At 38.1% G+C, this 21,211-nt stretch overlaps 1 protein-coding gene across 1 annotated transcript in view; it reads left to right on the top strand.

Annotated features, from left to right (window-relative positions):
- The window catches only part of LOC101166581 (calsyntenin-2), a 141,477-nt gene extending 125,402 nt beyond the window's left edge, over positions 1–16,075 (top strand). The window contains exons 11-18 of the mRNA XM_011486645.4: positions 5,757–5,923; positions 6,226–6,374; positions 10,687–10,892; positions 11,038–11,205; positions 11,340–11,485; positions 11,564–11,684; positions 12,771–12,961; positions 13,050–16,075. Coding sequence (XP_011484947.2) covers positions 5,757–5,923; positions 6,226–6,374; positions 10,687–10,892; positions 11,038–11,205; positions 11,340–11,485; positions 11,564–11,684; positions 12,771–12,961; positions 13,050–13,262 — 1,361 coding nt within the window. The 3' untranslated portion in view covers positions 13,263–16,075. The remainder of the gene's footprint in view (positions 1–5,756; positions 5,924–6,225; positions 6,375–10,686; positions 10,893–11,037; positions 11,206–11,339; positions 11,486–11,563; positions 11,685–12,770; positions 12,962–13,049) is intronic.
- Positions 16,076–21,211: the final 5,136 nt, after the last annotated feature.

The following is a 21,211-nucleotide window of genomic DNA, read 5'->3' as shown; positions in this document are numbered from 1 at the left end:
CTGCAGTTGCTTCAAGGTGTGCTGTTTGCAGCTCTAACTAAATCTGACTGCTGCAAATTTTCAACCCTGCTCTTTTGGCTTAAAGACCCACTCTGATGAGAATGATGTTTTTAATGTTCTTGTATAGTTTTGTTTTAATGGAGAACATAAATAATGAAAATGAAGCTTAAACTGAATTTCTGAGTTTTTCTTTATTCAAATTGTGAATTGTGAATTGAAAAAGATTGTATTTGTTATGTCAGAAATACACTGAGTAGGCAACAATCTCCCTGCTCTGATACAACGTCTTCATTTTCTTCGTCGGAGCCGACATCTGGCTCAAAACTCTGGCTGGATAGCACCAATATTGCAATTTTGCTGCACAGGTAATATTAGGTTGGGGTTGTGAGGAGCTGTAAGCTAGTGGGACAGTCTGTAAACAGATGGATGAAGGGAAGTGGCGTGGGTTTACTCTGCATCAACAGTCCTGCCGAAAACCCAGAGGTGAATTTCTAATGAACTACTGCTGCTCTGCAAAAACTATGTCCTAGAAAACTGTCAGAAGTCACAGCTCTGTCTCCCCCTCTGGTCACCGGCGGGAACACTCTCCAGAGTTCTTAATGCACTTCATTTCCCAGCAACCCCAGCGCACAGTTTCTGGATGCCACATATCTGACTTTCATGTGCAATCATTCACTGTATACTTGAGCACTGCATTGAGGCTTAAAGTATTGTTTGTGCCACTCTATCTAGAACTGATCTTCTCTTTCCTGACCCTGTTTCGTCTCTGACTGCGTTTGCTTGCCGCCTGCCCCGAATCGCGCCTGGATCCTGACTATTCTTTTTGTTTCTCTGATGCTCCCAAACCCGTTATTGACCCAAGCCTTCCTGACCCTGATTTAGCTTTGTGGCCTTTTTTTCTACTTTGGCTAAAAACAGCATGATCAAAATTAAAAGACCACTGAGAATGCTAAAAATAGATCAAAAGATGATCGAATTTTAAATGATTTTAATATTTTGATTTAAATTATATAAATGATTAATGGCTACATTTTTTAAGTTGTAAAGATGATCGAATTTTAAATGATTAATTTAAAAAATATGATCTAAAATATGCAATCAAAACTAACAATAATGGTTAAATTTTCATTTTTAAATGAAAAATTTAAATGGTTAAATGAAAATTTAACCATCTTTGTTAGTTTTGATTGCACATTTTAGAGCATATTTTTTAAATGACACTCCAAGAAATCCACCTAATCTGAGGAAGTCCCGCTGATGAATCATAATGAGCTTCTTTTTAAAGTAGGCACTTGGGTCCGGTCTCAAAATTGGTAACAACACAATATATTCCAAAGAGAGAAATTGAACCAATAAATAAGGACAACTGCCGGTAGATGTTGAAAATTACATTTGAATCCCAAACAGAACGAGGAGGAGAAAGCAGGAGAGTCACTGTTCAAACCAATAAAAGGATTAGGATTTATTCCCCGGGGCTGTGAGTGCTTCTTCTTTGAAGTTGGGGGGGGTATCAACAGGAAATTCTGTGTGTTAGCTCCAACAGCTGGAGACGAAAGCCAGTAGTGACTGCAGTGGAGTAAATGCAGCCATGTTTATTACTTGAGTAATTGCATCAAAGTGCTTCATAAGCCAAAAATGAAGATCTGCTCCACTATAAAATGCTCATGGCACCGGTGAACGTCGGTCATGACAACTTTTCAGATGCAGCCTACATGTCCTCCCATCCTCCGCTTGATTGCAATTTTTCTTTTTGTTGTCATCGTTTTCCTCCATGGCTCACATGTCCCTCTCGCACTCCTCTTTCTATGAATCCCTGATTGCGAGAGAAAGCCCTGAAGGAAGGATTAGCAGAAGTGAATAGAGGACAAGTTTGCCAGCTATTACATCCCAATGAAGCCGCTTTAAGCTTCACTAAGCTGCAACTGATAACTTTGCAGGCCATTAGCGCGAAAGCTAATGGCCTGAGTCTGCCATTTCTCTCTCCTCTTTTCCTCACAATCAACAACATAATGAGACATGCGGGTAAAAAACACTCTCCCTCAATACTCTCCCTGCTCTAAGAGCTAAAGGAAGTCGGCACTTCGTCCTGAGTAGGTTAACAGGAACAAGATAAGCGCTTTTTTTTGCTTTAAGCAGTTTTCTGCAATAATCGTCATGGAGTTTGAACAGAAAATGTGTGTGATTTTAGAGCGGGCGGGAGTATTTCAGATAATTCAGTGAAGAAGAAGAAGAAGCACATGTGTGGGCATAAAAAGCACAGAGGATTTTATGGAGGAAATGAAAGGCATCAATCAAAATAAAGAAGCTCGATGTGCTTCTTCTTAGCTTGCTGCGGCACACACTTAAGTAAGAAAAGAGCGGTCTGCGCTGTGCTTGAAGCCTCGACAGCTTGACTTATCGCTTCCTGATCAGGCTGGGAAGACATTGATCAGGAGAGCAGACTGGATCAATGTCATAATTTCACTCAGAGCCATCTCTCTGCATGCTCTTCAGTGATGTTCAATGGAAAAAAAGCTATTATCTGATCCAACACGCCCTTACATCATCATCCAGACCTGTTCCACAACTACACAGTTTTTTGTTGTGAATACTTAATCTATGTGATGATAAATAAAGTTTTCTCTGCTTTTGACCTTCCCTTGAAAAAGTTTAATAGCTCAGCAAATAAATGTGGCATTTAAAATTAACTCTGTAAAGTCAGAAAATTTAGTTTATTCAAATGAAGATGATTTTTTAACCTTTCGATGAAATCCAGAAAGAACATTTAGTAATATAAATTAATTTATGAGATATAGATAGCATTAATTATTTATTCATGCATTCATTCATTAATTATTTTCAAAGCACTTTCCACCACCATCCAAGGAGGCCCAAACACAGAGAAAAAAACTAACAAAGAACATTACACAGTCAGAAAACATAAAAAAAAAGAAAAATAACTATTTAAGGCACATAAACCAACGTAATAACAGTACTAGGCACATGCTAAAGCACTACAATTGAGGAACGATTCTTTTTTAAAACTCTCCAAGAGTGTAACCTCTTATTGCCAGTGGGAAATGGTTCCATAGTTTCCATAGAATCAGAATTTTAATAAAAAACAAGTTTTGCACTGGCAGCCAGTTCAAAGACATTATGATACGTTTAAGTGATGAGTCATGCTTGACAGCAGCTATTTTAAAAATCACTGCCTGGTAGGGAGTCAAAAGAGCCCACTCTCAAATGATGTGGCAGATTCTTTATTTTATTATTTTTTGCTGCGCGCTCTCAGCCTGCTCGTTCACACCAAATGCAATTTACGCGTCAGGGGCTTTGAGTTTCAACGGCTTTCAGCGAGAGGCCAGACAAAGCTGCTGTGGCGTGGGGAGGCAGCTAGCTTGGGCCTCCTAAACTTTACAATATTTTTCTTATTTTCACCGAGACAATAATAAAAAAAGATCCTTTGATTTTATTCTTTTTTTTTTATTTTTCCCCTCTCTGGTTAATGCGAGACATTAAGCCTTCAAAATGGTTAAATTCTTAAATAAAAAGGTTTTGTTATTCAGTTATTAGATCTTTATTTCATTTATTTGCATCAAAACAAAAATCATTACAATTTTATAAACTGTAAAATTTTATACTGTAAAACTGTTTTTAATTGCCCCCATTCTTTAAGTCTTCAAAATGCTTTTCATGAATACACTACAAAATGTTTAACACACAAAACATAGTTTTTTGCATCATTAATACGTTGGGTGATTTGTTAAGTTTTTGCTCACAACAATGTTAGTTTGAGATACAAAAAAACTGAGTTTTCAGGGGAAAAAAGCACGTTTTTTACAGACACACATGCCTGGTGTGTCTGTGGCTTTAGAGGTACACTACTGCTTCTTGCAAAACACTGATACACAAATATAATATGCAGAAAATTTAAACTAGACATTTATATTAGTATAAAAAAATATTCATAATGCTTTACAAGTAAAATAAAGTTTAAGTTTCAATTTTATTCAGGAAACACAATAATTAAAATGACTAGGTCTTTAATCTGCATCCACATGATTTATTATCGTCTTCTAGCCATCTGTAGTAATTATTTTACTACACTGCTCATCTGTGCAGAAGTCTAGGCTGCATTTTCATCTGTTTTACTTGGATTTTATTATAGCATTCACTCAGTGCAAATGTTGTATATGTGCTGTAGGTGCAGTGGTAATAAATGTGACCTTTTCAGATACATATATATGACAAATGTGTAATATTATGGAACAAAAGCCTGGTATCTATCCGGAAGAGCTACATGTAAATAGTACATGCTGTTGTAAATAAAATAAAAAGCTTTTGTACATAAATCTTTGCATGAATAGCAGAGAAATAAGGAAATTATTATCAAAAATGTTTTAATGGTTTGTAGAGACTGGAGAGTGTTTGCTTAACAGGATAGACTCAGCTCTACATGTTTACAGTGCTGCGCTCTTCACACGGACACATCTGAGACTGACATCATTTGCTGTTTCTGTCTGTGGTTCTGCTCTGTGGACAGCAGTCCAGAGGCTGGAACGATTTCAGGGTTCAGGCGATGCTGCTGAGCCCAATCTTAGCACTGTTGAACAAATTACATTCAGATGCCTGAAATATAGAAACACAACTGAATCAAGCCATCTTATAGTGGAGCTACAGAAGAACTTGAGAAGACTCATTTTCAGTTTCCCCAGTCTCTGCTTTAATTTCATAACATAAATCCGAGTACATTTTTAGATTAATTATTTTAAAAAAATGAAATTAAACACTGAAGAACACTTTTGACAATCTGGATATGAATCTGTTTCTCTGTTGTTTTTATGAGATTTTTAAAAATCAAGGACAAATACATGTATTATTTATACCTGATTGTGATAAATCTGCTGAATGTCTTGATATTTTTGGGGACTAGTCAAAAAATGTGTCATTCTCATATTTGTCCTGCTTTAAAATGTATTTACAAAATATACAAAAAAAATTCTCAGTAAAAACTAAATGAGATTATAAAATGTAGAGAGCTAAATGTAAGGCTCACTTATAGAAATGGTCTTCATAAGTAGAGCTGACATGTTGATTTAGTAGAAATGACACGCTTAAATTTAAAAACTGGTGGAAACGGCACCTCAGGGCTAACTGGCAGGTCCTTTAGGCACATTAAGGATTCTATATGAAAGAGTTACAATCAGTCAGAGCTTCAGAGACTCAGCTCCAATCCTATGTACACAAGAAATGAGTCCTCAAGCACTGCGGTTTGCATGCAGGAAAAAAAAGACATTTATTTTTGGCTGCACCTAGAGCACAACATTTGAGGTAAAGCTTGGTCTTAACTCGGATGGAAATCTACTGTAGCCCGCATGTGTTTATATTTTAAAGTCTATAGTTCATAAACTGCAGAAAGATTTTCATTTTCTAATCATGCTGCTGTAAATGTGATATGATCAGGGAGATAAAACCATGGTTTCATCAATTATTCAATAAAATGACATTATTTCTGGGACATACATAATTCTACACAAACTGTTACAGATGAAAAAAACTATATATTATGACTGCATGGTAAAGCTAGTAACGTTTTTTTCTGATGCAATGTAAAGAAATTCTCAGAGATCTGCATAAAATGCTTTATTTGCCAATTTTGGAAATGTATTTGTTTTCCTTTTATTTTGAAGCAATCTTTCTTGTTTGAGCCACTCCACTTTGCCTCCAGCCACCTGGCTAACTCTCCTAACCCTGTGTCTGCTCTTTTTTTTCTCCAGGTGGTGAAGTAGAGACCCCGAGGTACACCCAGTATTTCCACGGCAGCCTTTCGGGGCTGACAATCCGACCAGGCCGCATTGAAACGCAGAAGGTTATCTCATGTTTGCAGGCCTGCAAAGAAGGTCTTGATATTAACTCTCTGGAAAGCCTGGCTAAGGACATAAAGGTGTGTGGATCAGTGGAAACGCAGTTCTGACTCACAACATGCTCTCGCTTCCAGTAATAACTGCTTATTACCCAACCATGGCCGTGGAGGACAAGTAACTGTTGCAGTCAAGCAGGAGGCTGCAAATACTCCACTTTAACAAGGAACATCTCCTTTAAAAAATTTTCTGTCATGTTGTTTTTTCATGTTATAAATCAGCTCTAACTAGAACGTCTCAGCTTTGTGTTGTTTATCACATAGATACAGTTTAAATTTGTGTTTAGTTTGTTTTTATTTTTATGTTTTTTTTTGTGTGCGTCCAGTTTCACTTTAACCCGGCCCAGTCGGTGCTGGTGGTGGAGGGGGAGGATGTGGACAGTATCAATACAGCCATGACGAAGGTGTCCTACATCAACTCCCGTCAGTTCCCCACACCAGGCCTTAGACGGCTGCGCATCACCACCACTGTACAGTAAGTGCACACAGTGTGTGATATTTAGTTACTTCAGCTACTGTTTGCAAGACGAGCCACTCACTGACTTTATTTGGGGGCATTTTCTGTAGTTTTACCGTGGAAAGTTCAAGATTAGAAGCTACTTATTCATAGTTCAAACTTTTTAATAACTCTGACTTGTATTAAATACAGTTATTTGGATCATCCTAAATGACTCCGAAATGGCTTGGTTGTTTTGGAAATGCAGTGATAAACACTCATCAGGGGCCCAAACTGAGTACTTTTTTTTTAAATGAGAAAAGACGTGCTGCAAAAAGAAGTAACAAAAAATAAAGAACCCAGAGACATGTACTGTACACACTGAACATATAATCTCTGCCATCACCTTCAAGAATTAAAACAGGCACACGAACTGATGTTTGTTTGACCAAAAAAATGAATGCGCTGGACAAAGTAGTGAGAGATTCTTTTGTTTACTCCACAAACTTTCCCCGAGACAAAAATTCTCTTAGCAAAGAACTTTTCAGCTCTCGTCAAATCAAAACGACTAATTGTTTCTTTTTTTTAAATCTAAGGTAAGTACTTCTAAACTCAGAGTTCTCATGAAAAAAAAAATTAAGCAATAAAAATTAGAAAAATATAATATAAAACCTACCTAGAGTTGACTTCCAAAAAACACACCAAAAAAAAAGTATGTCAGAATAATGTGTGGGCACAAATTAGCATTTTGTGCACTGGAATTAGTATTTTATGGCCTTAATTTACTATTTTGTTGGCACAAGTTAGCCTTTTGTGAGCACTTATTAGCAGTTGTGCCCACCAATCAGTGTTGCCAGATAGAGTCACAGTTTTCCAGCCCATAAGTCATCTAAAAACCGCCAGACCCCGCAAAAACCCGCCCAACGGGGGGGGGGGGTGGATTTTTTCCCCTACTGGACTGATTAAGTATCCGATGCGGTGATTTTTCAAAATAAAACATTTCTTAAAATCAAAGATAGTTCAGACTATTAATAAAAGGAGTACAGCATTGCGTATTTCTTCAGCGGACCGGCCTTCTTCCATTCATTTTCTTAACCCGCTATAACCTATAACCTCTTCCATCCTTGTGCTGCGCTTGCGCCAAAGCGCCCCGACTACTACCGTGTCAACCTGCTGCTATGATGACCGTATTTTGCGCTCCCTGTGTTGGACACACTGGAGGAGCGCGGGGGAAAACAACTCTGAGCTACAGAGGATATGAACAGGTGAACAGGTAGAGAGGAAAAGCAGGTAGAGGGGCGGGGGAGGGGCTTTAGCTTCAAACTGTCAGAGAGATGGAAACAAACACGGGCGTCAGATTCACACGCAGCTTTCTCTGCGGGAGTTGAAGCAGAGACTTTCTGGGACGATCTCATGAACTCAAACATGGAAACATGATTACCAAGTAGAACTCTCCAAAATATTAAACCTGATCTCTCCACATTCTCCGTGTCTACCATGCATCGATACACACAGACATCCAGCCATCAGACCATAACGTTAGCTCGTAGCTCCGCCCACACGCGACCGCAAGAGGAGGGGCGGGGCGGGGCGGCAAACCCCCAACAACAGGTTAGATGACAGAACCCATTAAGCGTCTCTACCTGGTGTGTTCACGAAGCTTCAGAACATAAGACTTCAACAGCCACCCAGCCTAAAGTAGTCCGTTATTATGTATTCATGAGTGGAAAAAACCCGCCGAACAGACCCTAAAACCGCCCAAATTATGCGTACCCGCCCAAAGCCATTTTTACCCGCAAATTTAGAACAAAAACCGCCCAATCTGGCAACACTGCCACCAATTAGCATTTTGTGGCATCAATTTAGTATTTTGGGTGCAAATTAGCATTTGTGCTAACACTGTTTAGCATCTGTGGAGATATTAAATGTAAATTAAGGGCACATCCTTTAATTTTTGGCTTTTAAATAACTCATTTAATTAGCTTAGTTATTATTTTTTGTTTATTTATTTATCGGGCTTTTAAGTATAATATGACTTTTATGGTTTTTCATTTGTATGTTTTTATCTTGTTTATCTTTTAATCTATGCGGTGCCTACTTGAATTTTAACGACACTTTTTACTTCTTTTTTTTATTTTTGTTTTTTATTGTTGTTAATTGTTTCTTCGTTTTGCTGTTTAACTCATATTTATTTATTACTTTTATGTCAAGCACCTTGTGTTTGACAGCATGTTAATGAAAAGTTTTATATCAATGTTAATTTGTGCCTTCCAAAATTAAATCAATTACTGTGGCTACTCAGTCTTTTACAAAAATCTATTAAAAAGCTAGTAAAAAAAACCACTCCATTATGCATTTGTTTCCATGTTGACCTTTTTTTAGCTGTGAATACATGTCTACATGTGTGTGAGTGTTTAGATCTTAGCTTAGCAACAGGCTTTATCTTTGCATTTACTCTGATTCAGTGCTGACAGTGTGCTAGACTGCACAGTAAGTGAGATAGGATGCCTTTGCACAACCCTCTGCAGCCTTTGTTTTTCATGATTTCCAGGTGGGCTGTTTGATGTGACTGTTTGCAGGAGATTAATGTGAAATGATGCATTATAGCCACAGCTGGGTTAAGGCATGACGGACGTATGCCGCGTATGTCTTTGTCTTCTTCAAGCCACATAACTCTCAGCCAAAGGAAAATGGATGGGTCATTAGTATAGCAAGAAGGAAACAGCTGTTCTTGCAGGACATTAAGCCTAGCATTGAACATAGCTGTGGCTATTTGTACTTCTTTTTTCATCTGTTTATTTCAGATGTCACTTGCATTGCAGTATTGTTCAATTTTCCTTAATTTTGTACAATTTTATGTGAAAGACTCCATTTTTTAAAAAGGTGGATTTCGATTGGTTTGTTTACAAGCAGCTTCCTGAAAAAGTAGGAGCTGTTGTGACTCAGGGTGCCTGTTATTCAGTTTTCACTGAGAGCAGAACATGTTTGACAGGCACACACTCATGTCATCTTTCCTAAAAATGGCCTTTCTGTTTGAATTTTTTCAATGTTTTATGGAATCTTACTCTTTTTAAACCATTTTACTGCTTAATCCCTGCACTGGATCTGTGCTGCATACTGTTCATTGTTTATGACAATTTAAATCTTAAATCTAAAAACTGTTTAGATGGGATTGTACACTTAACATAAGTGTTTACTTTCATGACAGGATCCTTAGGTTGTTTTTTTAATTCTTATCATTGAGGACTTCATAAAAACATTATTATCATAATTTGAAGTCTGTTTTGGTGTGAAAGCCAGCTAAAGCAGCACTATAAAGAAAACTGCTCTTTATTTTTCTTTTAGGGTCACCAAAATTGTTCAACACTCCTTATAATATGAATGCCTTTGGCTAGTCTCAGGAATAAGTAATAGTATTAACCCTTGTGCTATCTTAGATGACCCCACCCTTACATTGACGTGTTCTCCCTACCATGACAAAGGTGGATAAAGGTGGAAAGATTTCATGTAATCCATGGACACCAGTGAAGATCACAAATCATTGAAGAAAAAAGGTTCAGAGCACTGTCTAGTGGGTCTAGACAGTATTAGAGTGCCTAGGATAGCACAAGGGTTACAGAGGCATTGGATGGCTATGCTGCCTCCTTTTGATGCACCCTCAGTGGCTGAGCGGCTGCTACACGCCCCTCACTCCCCCTCTGTGCCTCTGGCACCCTGGTCAGAGCTGCACAGGACAAATTCATAATAAAAGCTTTTTTTTATTTTTTTATTTATTTTTTCAGAATAGCTGCTTTTCTATTGATTTTATCTCCATAGCAACCATTTGATTTTTTTGTCTCCTTGGGGTGACGAACGGGTCTATGTGAGTTTTAGAAGAATCTGCAAAAGTAAACCTTTAGATTTCCTTGGCAAGAGTTGTGGGGAAATGGGAAAATCACCAAATCTAAAACTAATTTCAAAACTTCCTCTGAATATCTTTAAAATGTGTGTTTTGGTTTCATTAGCGGATTTTGATATATTTTTTACAAGCCCATTTACACTTTTGCCCGCTGTGATGCCTCTTTTTCTTTTTTTTGTGGGCGGAGTCGTTCACGATGCCCAAAATTCATAGTCATCGGGTACTAGGTGTGTGTGCAAATTTTGGAAGGTTTATGAGTATGTGGGGGGTTGACATTTAACTCAAACACTCAGTAAGAATGAGGAAATACCAATATGGTCTTTGGAGTCCATGACTGCTACGGGACATTAATATCTATAAATATCTTGTTTCTGAACGGAAAAATGTAGAAGTAAGAGCTGTTGGGAGCAGAGGAGCGGGTTTCATCTCTGTGTGCGTGTGTGTGTGTTTCAGGTGTTTTGGGGAGGATGCGTGCCTCTCCATTCCAGAAAATAAGGCAGTGGTTATGGTGCTGCCACCCAGTGAACCCAGAATCACCATTTCAGGATCTAATCAACTGATCCGGTTTGCCAGCGACCTTCGCAGTCCGCTGGGTGTGGCGCTCTTCAAAGACCTCCGCATCACCAGCACTGTGATGAAGGGAGAAAGCTCCGGCAGATGTGAGTGGAAAGATTACACCCCTTTTGCAAGTTATTTTGTCACTTCTTTTTCGAGTCGGCACAGGTAAACACTTTCCCGCTTATTTGCATGTACACTAACATGTCACCATGACTTTTTTGTTTTTAAACCAATTTGTGAGCTCAGCACGCAGGCCGGGTGTGATGGAGGTGATGCACAACCTGGATTACTGTGATGTGCTGGTAATTGGGGAGGAACTGAATCCTGACAGAGAAAGTCTGGAGATTCATCACAGCGCTCTGCTGGGAAAACACCTCGATGCCACCAACTCCACCTCTGGAATATCAATATATGGTATGAATAGCTAACGCTCTGATGGGGACACAAACGCGTGGTTTTAAGCCTCCTTTATGCCTGTGTTTAAGCATCAATCTCAAATTAGACTTGCCAAGACGTCATGTGGCGTGACACTTTTCCTCTCTAACCAGGTGTGGACTCCATGGCGCACTATGAACAGGCACTCAGACAGCTGCGCTACAGGAACTGGCGACCCACTTCTCTAAATGATAGAAAGTTCAGACTCACCTGCTCTGAACTTAACGGGCGATACACCAGCAATGAGTTCACTCTAGAGGCGAGTTCCTCTAACCCACTTATTGTGTCCGAGCAATGATCCAAGATGAGTCTCTTTAAAGCGTTTCTGCTTCTGCAGGTGACTCTCCCTCATCATGCAGCTCCAGTTGAGCACGTCAATCACATGGCTGTCCAGCCCCCGTACATGAGACCTGTCCATCACCCTCTTATGATCCACACCTTAAACTCACACACGTCAGGTAAGCCGCCAAACAAGTTCCACCCACACTGCAGCTGACTTTCCTCACAGGCTTCTTCCGTATAATCTTTTCAATTTGAGCCAAAATTTCTTAAAAAATTCAGGAATAGAAAAATGAAAACAGGAAACAAGTGGGGATTTTTTAAATATATATTTGTGCTATTAATGAAAAATTTCCTTCTTCTGATCGGACTCAAACTGTTGCAGCTGAGGAGCTAGAACGTTTAGGGGGCAGGATGAGGGCAGAAGACTTTGGAAAGGTGGCAAATGAAAACAGCAGAGTGGAAGGCCAATTATAAATAAAAAAGGATTAAAAAAATATGCATTATTATTAGTTTCATTATTGCTATTGTTGTCAAGACTAAATATATTAATAAACAGCAGATTTTTACCTGAGGTTTCTATTACTAATATAAAGCAGTAGCAAAAATCCAAAATGTGTTGAAATTCCTAAAAATTGATCATTCATATGGGAGGTCAAATGTATCCACAGACTGAACCTTCACAACAATAGTTTTAAATGCCCAAATACTGTCTAAACATCTACATCTTCTCCTACTAGCTTATTGCCCTCTCACTCCAAAGTTAACATTAGAAATGCGACAAATATGGGGAGCAATATTAGAGCTATCCAGCCGTACGGTTTTGAGCCAGAGGCCACCTTGAATGAGGAAAACAAAGACCTACATGGATCTGTTTGTCTGCAAGTGAATGCATCAGAATGGAGTGGAGCAGGGAGCTTGTGACCCACCCAGTGTAGCACTTACATCACAGCTACAGGTTTTTTCCAACTGCATTTTTTTCATTTGCTCCTTAGCAATTTCAATTAAGAAATACTCTGAAATATGATTTTAAGCTCAATTTACTTTATATATGTCCTCCATCATCAGAAAAATGTTACAAGAAAATGCTAAAAACAACAAAAACACCATTTTCATTAGTGTGGGTTTTTAATGAAGGCTGATCTGCTCGTGAAAAAAAGCTGCCTTGTGGTGACCTCACAAGCAATTTCTTTCTGCTTTTAAACTTCTCGAAAGGAGGAAGTGTCTTTATTCTCCCTTGGTTTACTCGAATTCTTCTCTTCCAGGATCAGCGCCTCCTGCTGCCACAGCAGTTATTGTGGTTTGTATCGCCGCCCTGGTGGTGATTGTGGTGATCGGCATTTACAGGATCCACGCCACCCATCAGGAAGCCTCCAGAGACGATGAAAGCGAAAGCAAGGATCCTGAGGCGGATTGGGAGAGCTCAGCACTCAACATCACCGTTAATCCCATGGAGGTATCTCCAACGAGAAATCCAACCAATGCCAACAGAAGAAGTAGTGAGGTAGTGCTCACAAGTAACTGAAAATGTTTTTGTTCTCCAGGACATAAAAGGACCTCAGGGACTTGGAGAAGCACTAAAAGGAGAACATGAAGAGGAAGAAGAGGAGGAAGAAGATGTTCAGGTGGTGGGAGCCATGACAATTGCTGAGTCAGATGTCAGTGATGAAGAGGTGGAAGAAAAGGGGAGAGAAGGTTTTGACTGGAGGAAGCAGGAGGGAAAACCTGAGTGGGACAGTTCCTCTGCAACATATTGAGAACGCACAAACATCCACACACACAATCACACAAATACACTCACATTCAGTGCAGGATGTTAGCCCTAACTCAAACACACACACACACACACAAATACACACGATGAAATAATTTACAATCTGTTGCTGGAAAATGCTCTTCATTTGTTTTCATTCCTAAAGAAATGTCGCCCTCTGGTGGACAAAGCTGAACGTACAGCATGTCTGAGTCAGTTGTGGTCCCACAGTACTGGAAAACTACATACATGCGTGTGCGTTAATACTCACGAGTCATTCAGTGAGGCATAATACATATAAATAGATGAAAAAGCACAGTCATCCCATAATTGAGTGTTAACACCCGTCTACGGTGGCGCTGAAGTGCAAATCACACCAACAAATTGATCAATGCAAAAACATGTTTAAGATCGCAACAACAATTAGCGAACCCAAAAAATAGGAAAGTCAAAACAAAATTTCATGAAATGAAACAAAATGAAACCTTTTGGAAAACAGAAATAATTTCCAAAAAATCAAAATGAAATGTTAAAATGAAACACAATAAGGTTGGTACTGTGAGACATCGCTTATTGGATGATGACGTTTGAGTTTTTTCAAATAGGTCTTCAATGTCTGCATACAAATAAAAGTTGTATGATTAGTACGGAGCATATCAAGTATCGCTTGATGCCAAATATGTTTAAATTAAAGTGAAGGACAAATGTCATCATCCGGTCAGCGGTGTCCAGACCGTTTCCAGTTTCCGTAAGAAGAAAAAATAATTTTTTTTGGAAAACAAAAGGAATTTCCAGAAATCAAATTAAGATGTTAAAAACATCTTGGTGTGATTTGCGTTTCAGAGCCCCCCCCCCCATACTTATCCTCAGTTTATTTTATTTTTTACAAAAATTTAAGAAATGTATTTTACATTTTCAAAGCAGCCTGTCTGCAAGATGTTTGTAAAAGTTACATGTATACATACTTGTATGCCCTCGTGAGTGTTTTTATATATGTGTCAGATATACGTCCTATAGGCTGCTGAGCTGTCACTCTCCATACACGCAATGCTTTTCACCTGAAATCCGATTCCTTCAGTTAATTCGTGTCTAGATGCTCTCGCGTCAGTTTCTCTGTAGGCTCTGCTTTGGTTTGTCTGACCTAAACTTAGAGAGAAAACATGACGTCCTTTTTTTTTACAATAAACTTTCCTTATTTGTCCTGAGTTGCATTCAGTATAATTCAAAGATGAACGAATCCATCCTTTCTGAAGAGAAAATGGTCAACTAACTCTGCAAACTGATTGTAGTTTAACACTGGAAGAAGGCCCGCTTGCCTGCATCTGTCAGTACATCGTGTTTGCTCATGTATCCCTTAAGCCCAATGAAGGATGCTCTTTAAATCTTTTCCCTTAAGGTTTTCTATAAACGGTAGCTCCTTTTTCCTTAATCAGAAGACAAGATAATCCAATTGTCATTGTATTTTAGAGATCTTCTACATTCTTTTCATCTACAATCAAAGAAGCCCTCTATGCAACTGTGGGCTTTGTGTGAAAACCCAATAGAAACAGATTTAGAAGGTTTTGCAGACGTTGCAACTGCTGACTTTAGTGTGTAAGTAAGCGGGTGCAACTACAATGGAAGTTTAAATTCTTTTCTCTTTGTCTGTAGCAAGGAGTGATGAAAAACACTGTTCTTTTTTTCCATTTAAAGACCCAGTCCAAAATTGAAAATTGTGTTTTTGGTGTTTTAACATGTTTTTGGGCGTTTTTTTTAAAGATTGGAGGACAAATATGAAGGAAATTGAGCTTAAATTGCATTACTAACTATTTCTTTGTGCAAATTGTTGTGAATTAGGAGCAGACAAAAAGTGTTGTTTGAACAAGCTCCTGCTCTGCTCCATTCTGATGCATCCACTTGCAGCCAAATTAATCCACGTACGTTGTTGTTTTCCTCCTCTGAGCTGGCATCTGGCTCAACACCGTATGGCTGGATAACTCCAATAATGCTCGCCATTTTTGTTGCAGTGTTAGGCTAGAAAGGGGCTGTCAGCTTGCAGGAGAGAGTGTAAACTGTCATAAATTTAATTTAAATTTTATTTATGATTTAATCACAAATAAAAGAGCACTGGGAATGCTTTGAAAATTGATCAAAAGATAATCAAAGTGGGATTTTAGGAATCAAAAATATTTCTTTGACTAATTTCTCTTGTTTGTATTTTGAAAAAGTCCCAAATCAGTCAGTCATGTGGTCATGGCAGATGTATTTCTGTTGCATGTTTGTCTTATCTTTCCTTTCCTCTCACACTTTCAGTCTAAATTTATCCTTCTTAAAAAAAAGATTAATTTACTGGTACTTTTATGTTTAAGGTTTGGGGGATTTTTTTTGTGTAACAAGCATCAGTTTCTAACATGGCACAACCAAAATATTTTAATAAACGTTTTTTAAGGACAGTGAGCCTTTTATTTCTTCTCTTTCTTCATCTTCGTTCATCCTCAGTTTGTGCCATTGGTGGCTGCATTTCCCAAACGATTTCAACGATGGCACCAAGTCATTCAAAACTGCAGTAAAAGACATCATAGAGAGTGTAATTACATTGAAAATAGTTTTTAAAGAACGAAAAAAAAAATCATGTTTTCAAATTGCAAATTACTTACCATAAACAAAACAAAAATGTCATTAAAGTTTACGCTTGTGTGATGCAGAGATGACGTCTAAAGGTCCGGCTCGTGGTCCACCTCTTTGTTCTTCACTCTCACTGTTGCATCTGAGCTCCCATCAGTCCCGATTCTGTACCCGCGCTTGTGAAGTCATCTTTGTGAAACAACTGCCTTGTCTCCTTTGTCCTTTATCATAATATGCTTTAGAAAATGTAAAGTAAAAAACAAACAAAAATGATGTTCTTTTACATATAAAAGCAAACCCTGTACAATTGTTCAAGATAGTTATTTTATATATCTGTTTCTTCTTTCTTTTGTAAATGAAACGGTTAGAAAATGTCTTTCTCTTAGTGGTCATCCCACAACTTTCTGTATATTGACCAATAAAAAGTTGTTTTCGACTCTGCTCCACTCCTGGCATGTTTATGTGTTTGTCTGTGGGTTGGAAATATGAATTTCATCAGAATTTGAGGTTTTCTTCAATTTGAATTACGGACCGGATATGAATCCATCAAAAGCTGATGAATAAAATGGCAAAGTCCAAAAATGTGGGGATAATAAACTGAAAAATAACAGCTAAAGCTGTCAGGATACCTTCAAAACAGATATGAAAATTGCTTGATTAGTTGAAAGAAATATTATTGTCCTAGATAAAAATTCAAGTTGTCATATCTAAAGAGTTAAATCACGTTTTTTTATATTTAATGATGTAAATATAAAAAAAACGTGATGCCTATTTTATACAAATGGATCACATCATAAATGTTATTTAATAGTAAAATTTTAAATTGATATCATTAAATATAAAAAAATGTGATCAGTATTTATATTATATTTAATGATACATTTACAGCTTGAAAGTTGATCGAAGCTTTAATCTCTCAAAACCCTCAATTTTTAGGGGTTTTCCAACTCCTGTTTACTGAGTGTAAGGCAGTTTAATACAGTAAATCTGTAAAGGTGATCAAAAATCATAACTACAAGCTCTAATATCCTGAAGGAGCTGATAGTTTTGAAACCAAAGTGATTGACGTAACTGGCGGCAGCAGAAGCTGCCTCAGCAGTGACACAACTGTAAAAAGGTGTTTCCATAACAACATGTCTGAGCATTACCCAGTAGCTTTCTGTCCACTATAAAGTGGATTTGGGAAATTCAGCTGATTTGGGATTGCCTGCCCCCCCCTCTTTATATTTTATTTATTTATGCATAAATAAGACATAAAGAGAAAATGGCCCTTTCATAATATGAAATAGTTAAAAACTTTTAACAGAGGTTCACATGACTTCCTTTCAAAATAAAAGACACCCGTTGTCACATAGGATCATCTAGATGCAGCAAATGTTGTATAAAGTGTGATGTTAGCCATGAGTAAAGGGGAAAAACAGTTTACATTATCCTTTGTGGTGCATCTCACCCAGAGATTCATAAATCTATCAAACTCAACTAAAAAGGTAACCCTTGTGCTATCTTAGATGACCCCACCCATTCAATGATTTGTGATCTTCACTGGTGTCCATGGATTACATGAAATCTTTCCACCTTTATCGACCTTTGTCATGGTAGGAATAACACGTCAAAGTAAGGGTGGGGTCATCTAAGATAGCACAAGGGTTAAAAGAATTCACAGAGTCCAGGGAACGCAGGGACAACGGGAGCTCATTCCAGAGTTTGGGCGCGACAGCCTGGAAGGATCTGTCTCCTCTAGTTCGGAACCGTGTGCGAGGGACCATCAACAGGTTCTGATCCGCAGACCTCAGTGCACGAGATGGTCTGTAGGGAGCGATCAAATCAGAAACATATGGAGGAGCTTGAGAATGAAGGGCCCTAAAAGTCAAAACTAAGATTTTGTACTGATAACGAACGGTAAGCAACCGGGAGCCAATGAAGAGCTTTGAGGATAGGGGAGATGCGGTCTCTTCTATTGGGGCGGGTCAAGATCCTCGCAGCAGAATTCTGGATCAGCTGTAGGCGAGACAGTTCCTTCTTATTCAGACAGGGCAATTTTACATCTTTGATAGTTTGTTAAATGACCTCCAACTGATACACGATGCTCAAAAATCTTTTAAAATTATGAATAGTTGTGATCCCCATTGCCCTTCAATTGTAAATGAGTTGAATGAAGTTTGAGTTGGTTTACTTTTCTTTACTTTAGGATATTTTAACTTTAACAACGTGGGTACATCTCTTTCCTCTCAACCCCTTTCATGGTTATTTTATACCCAGGCCAAATAAAACATAAACTATAAATTTTCATAGCTATGTCCCCTCAGTTTTATCTGCCATCATTTGTTTTCTTCACCAAGATGAAAAAGTGTTTCCCTGCGCTCTAACCTGTAATTTTCCATCACTGGTGGTGTTGTGTGTCGCCTTGCTGTTTGTTAAAGTAACAGTAAATAGTTGGACAATTAAAGAACCAATTTTCTTTTCATTCAACTCTTTACATTCAATTGTGTTCTTTAGTGACCCCTGCTGTGAAAAGACTGAACTTATTTATTTGGAAAATCTCAACACCTACAAACAAAGACGGAAAGAACAACCATGAAGCAAAAAAGTGAAGTGCTTTTCTGCAGTTTTTATTAAAATATGTTTGTGTGTGTAACAAAAGTATGATCCTTATTTATTTCAGCTTGAAGAAGGACCTGACTATTTTATGTGATAAGATGTTCAGGAACCTCAAAGGCACATTAGGTGGAAGCTGAACATCCGTGTCTGCAGTTGATCCTGTTTTCCATCATAGCCGTCTGAGGAAAAAGCTTCTGCTCCAAAATCAATACTTTAAAGCTCAACTGATGTCTGCAGCCGACAGAGGAAACACTAAAGGACTCCGGAGGAAGCGCTGCCAGGACAAAATGAAACAATAGTCGGCCTTCTCAACATCCTGACTTAGTTTCTTCTTAAATTGTGTGGACTGAACCAAATCTGTCAAAAAGCAAACGCATGCATATGAAATATTTATAAAGCGAAAAATGGGGTAAATCATGCTGATGGGCTTTTGCTGCAAAGGATCTGTGTTCAGCTTCTGATCACATCATTAATGTGTACATGCAAATTTCTGAGTCTAGAAATATGAAAAATAAAAACCTCTTAAACTAATTATTAAAATTGGACTGCTGACAGACATTACAAATCCTTGATTAGAAAGAAATGTCACTTCCTAGTGTTGATCAATAAAAATGTTTGGATTTGCAGATGAGGGGCTGCCGCTCTGCGGTAATTTTGTGCTCACAATCCTGCTTACTCCTCGTTTCAGCACTCTGGATCCCAGAGGATGGAGAATTACAGCCGGCTAATTAGTAGCTTAATGTACCTTTTTAAATGATGAGCACCGCATGTTCAATAATGCTGAAATGGAGCTTAGTGAGTCCCCGAAAGTAGTTAATTACTATTGACTTTGTTTTTAGCTTTGGAGCTGAAAACAGATGATTCTATGCTCCTGGAATTTTTCTTTTGCTGTTTTCTTTATTGAGTCTCGTGACTAAACTGATTCGCTTTTTAAAAACAAATAAAATAATGCTTAGACTGGTGTTATTTTGCTATTGAAAAACTTTATTGATAAAATTATTTTTCTTGCAAGATAGAAAATAGGACATTTTTTTACTGAAACAAGGGTCTTTTTAATTTCTTAACATTCGGTTTTTCCAGTGTAGGTCTGCAATCTGTAATAGTGATGAGTCACTATAAATGAGCATTAATATTGTGTGTTTTCTGTTTTTAATGTTAAAGCGCTTCGAGCTGCACAAAATGCATGAGAAGCGCTATTTTATAAATAAAGTTTGATTTGATTTAATATAAGTCTTTTCCTTAGGCTCAGAGAGTGAGTGCTGCAGGTTTTAAGGATTTTTTTATTTACTTTTGTGTTTGTTCAAATTACACCAGATCATTTTTTCACACATTTAATAAAAAGTGGAGGCACCTCTTGTTAGATGATGAGGTTTGTGTTTTGTCATTGGAGTCATCTGTTGCTGTGGTGCATGGTTGGAACTGGATGTTAACCTGTCAGAATCCCTGTGATCCACCTGCTCAATGGCTACTGGACCATTGGGTTCTATTTTTGGGCTTATTGGTAGGACTCAACCTTGGATTTGAACCCATGACCTTCCAGTCTTAGGGTAGACACGCTACCACAAGGCCATTAAATTGGAATATAGGTGGTCTGATAGGTGGTTTGCCCCAAAACACAATGACAGTCAAGGCCTTGTTCAGGATTTAAGCCCAAGACTTCTGTCACCTCAGGTGTGCATCCCACAAGTGATAAAGCACATTTAACCACTTCAAATGTGTTTTTTCCACTTTAGATTTACGTGGCAAAATTGTTCTCAACTTGAATTTGCTTAAATGCTTTTATTGTTTTAACCGTCTGATCCCTTCTGCTGTGAAGCTGCTGTGTCAGCATCGATTCCTGTGATGCAGAGCAGAACTTCTCTCCTCTTTTAATCACATTACATCTGTTCTCATGAAACCACACTTATGTTCATCAGTTGGATCGATGTTTCCTCTTTCCACCTCACAGCTCCTTTAATCAAATTACAAGCAGTTTTATCTGCTTGATTTTTATGATTAAATTTCAGTGACTTTTTTAGTGTGTCGTAATATTTAAGTGTTGTTAGGACAATTTGTCTACCGATGAAAGTACACTAAATCCGCAAAAGAAAAAAAAAGGAGAGTATAACCATGGCGTGCGTGTGTTTATGGAAATGATTAAAGTGTCGGCTCCATCAGCGGGAAGATGGTGATGGAGAAGCATCATTACACACTCTGTCTGCTATCGATCTGCGCAGCAAAAGTGCCCATGTGCTCAGACTTGATGAGCTGGACCTTCAGTTGTTCAGGGAAGGCCATTTCTCAGTGGAAGCTGGACGCCTCCAAGAATATGAGAAACATTAGGGTCCGCTGTGATCCACTCCTTTAGCTTCACTGGCAGCTAAAGGAGGAAACGAGTGTTTACCTCTGAAGTGGAAAATGCACTCTTGGCAGAAAGCAGTGCTTTAACAGAGATACTTCACATTTTTAACCATAAATAGCACCTAGAAGAGCTTTCAGAGGAGCTGCAAAGGTGTGAAGTCCAAGTGCTTACATTTTTACAACTCTCCAACTCTAATTTCTGGAAAAAGTGTATTCTTGTATTGAAGTTATAACCCCCGGGTAAGATAAATATGTAAAAATAAATAAATAAAGTAAAACAGTAAAGTAAAGCATAATAGGGGTATGATTATAACTTCATAGTTAATGAATTCAATGCATCATATATGAATAAGTCAAAATACTGTATGTCTATTTATTGTTAATAGCAATTATAATGGGATCGTTTGTATG

Source organism: Oryzias latipes, chromosome 17, assembly GCF_053564925.1.
Source record: "Oryzias latipes strain Hd-rR chromosome 17, Olatipes_Hd-rR_3.1".
In the NCBI taxonomy this organism is placed as follows: domain Eukaryota; kingdom Metazoa; phylum Chordata; class Actinopteri; order Beloniformes; family Adrianichthyidae; genus Oryzias; species Oryzias latipes.
Note: the sequence above shows the minus strand (reverse complement) of the source record. Positions and strands in the feature narration are given on the sequence as shown.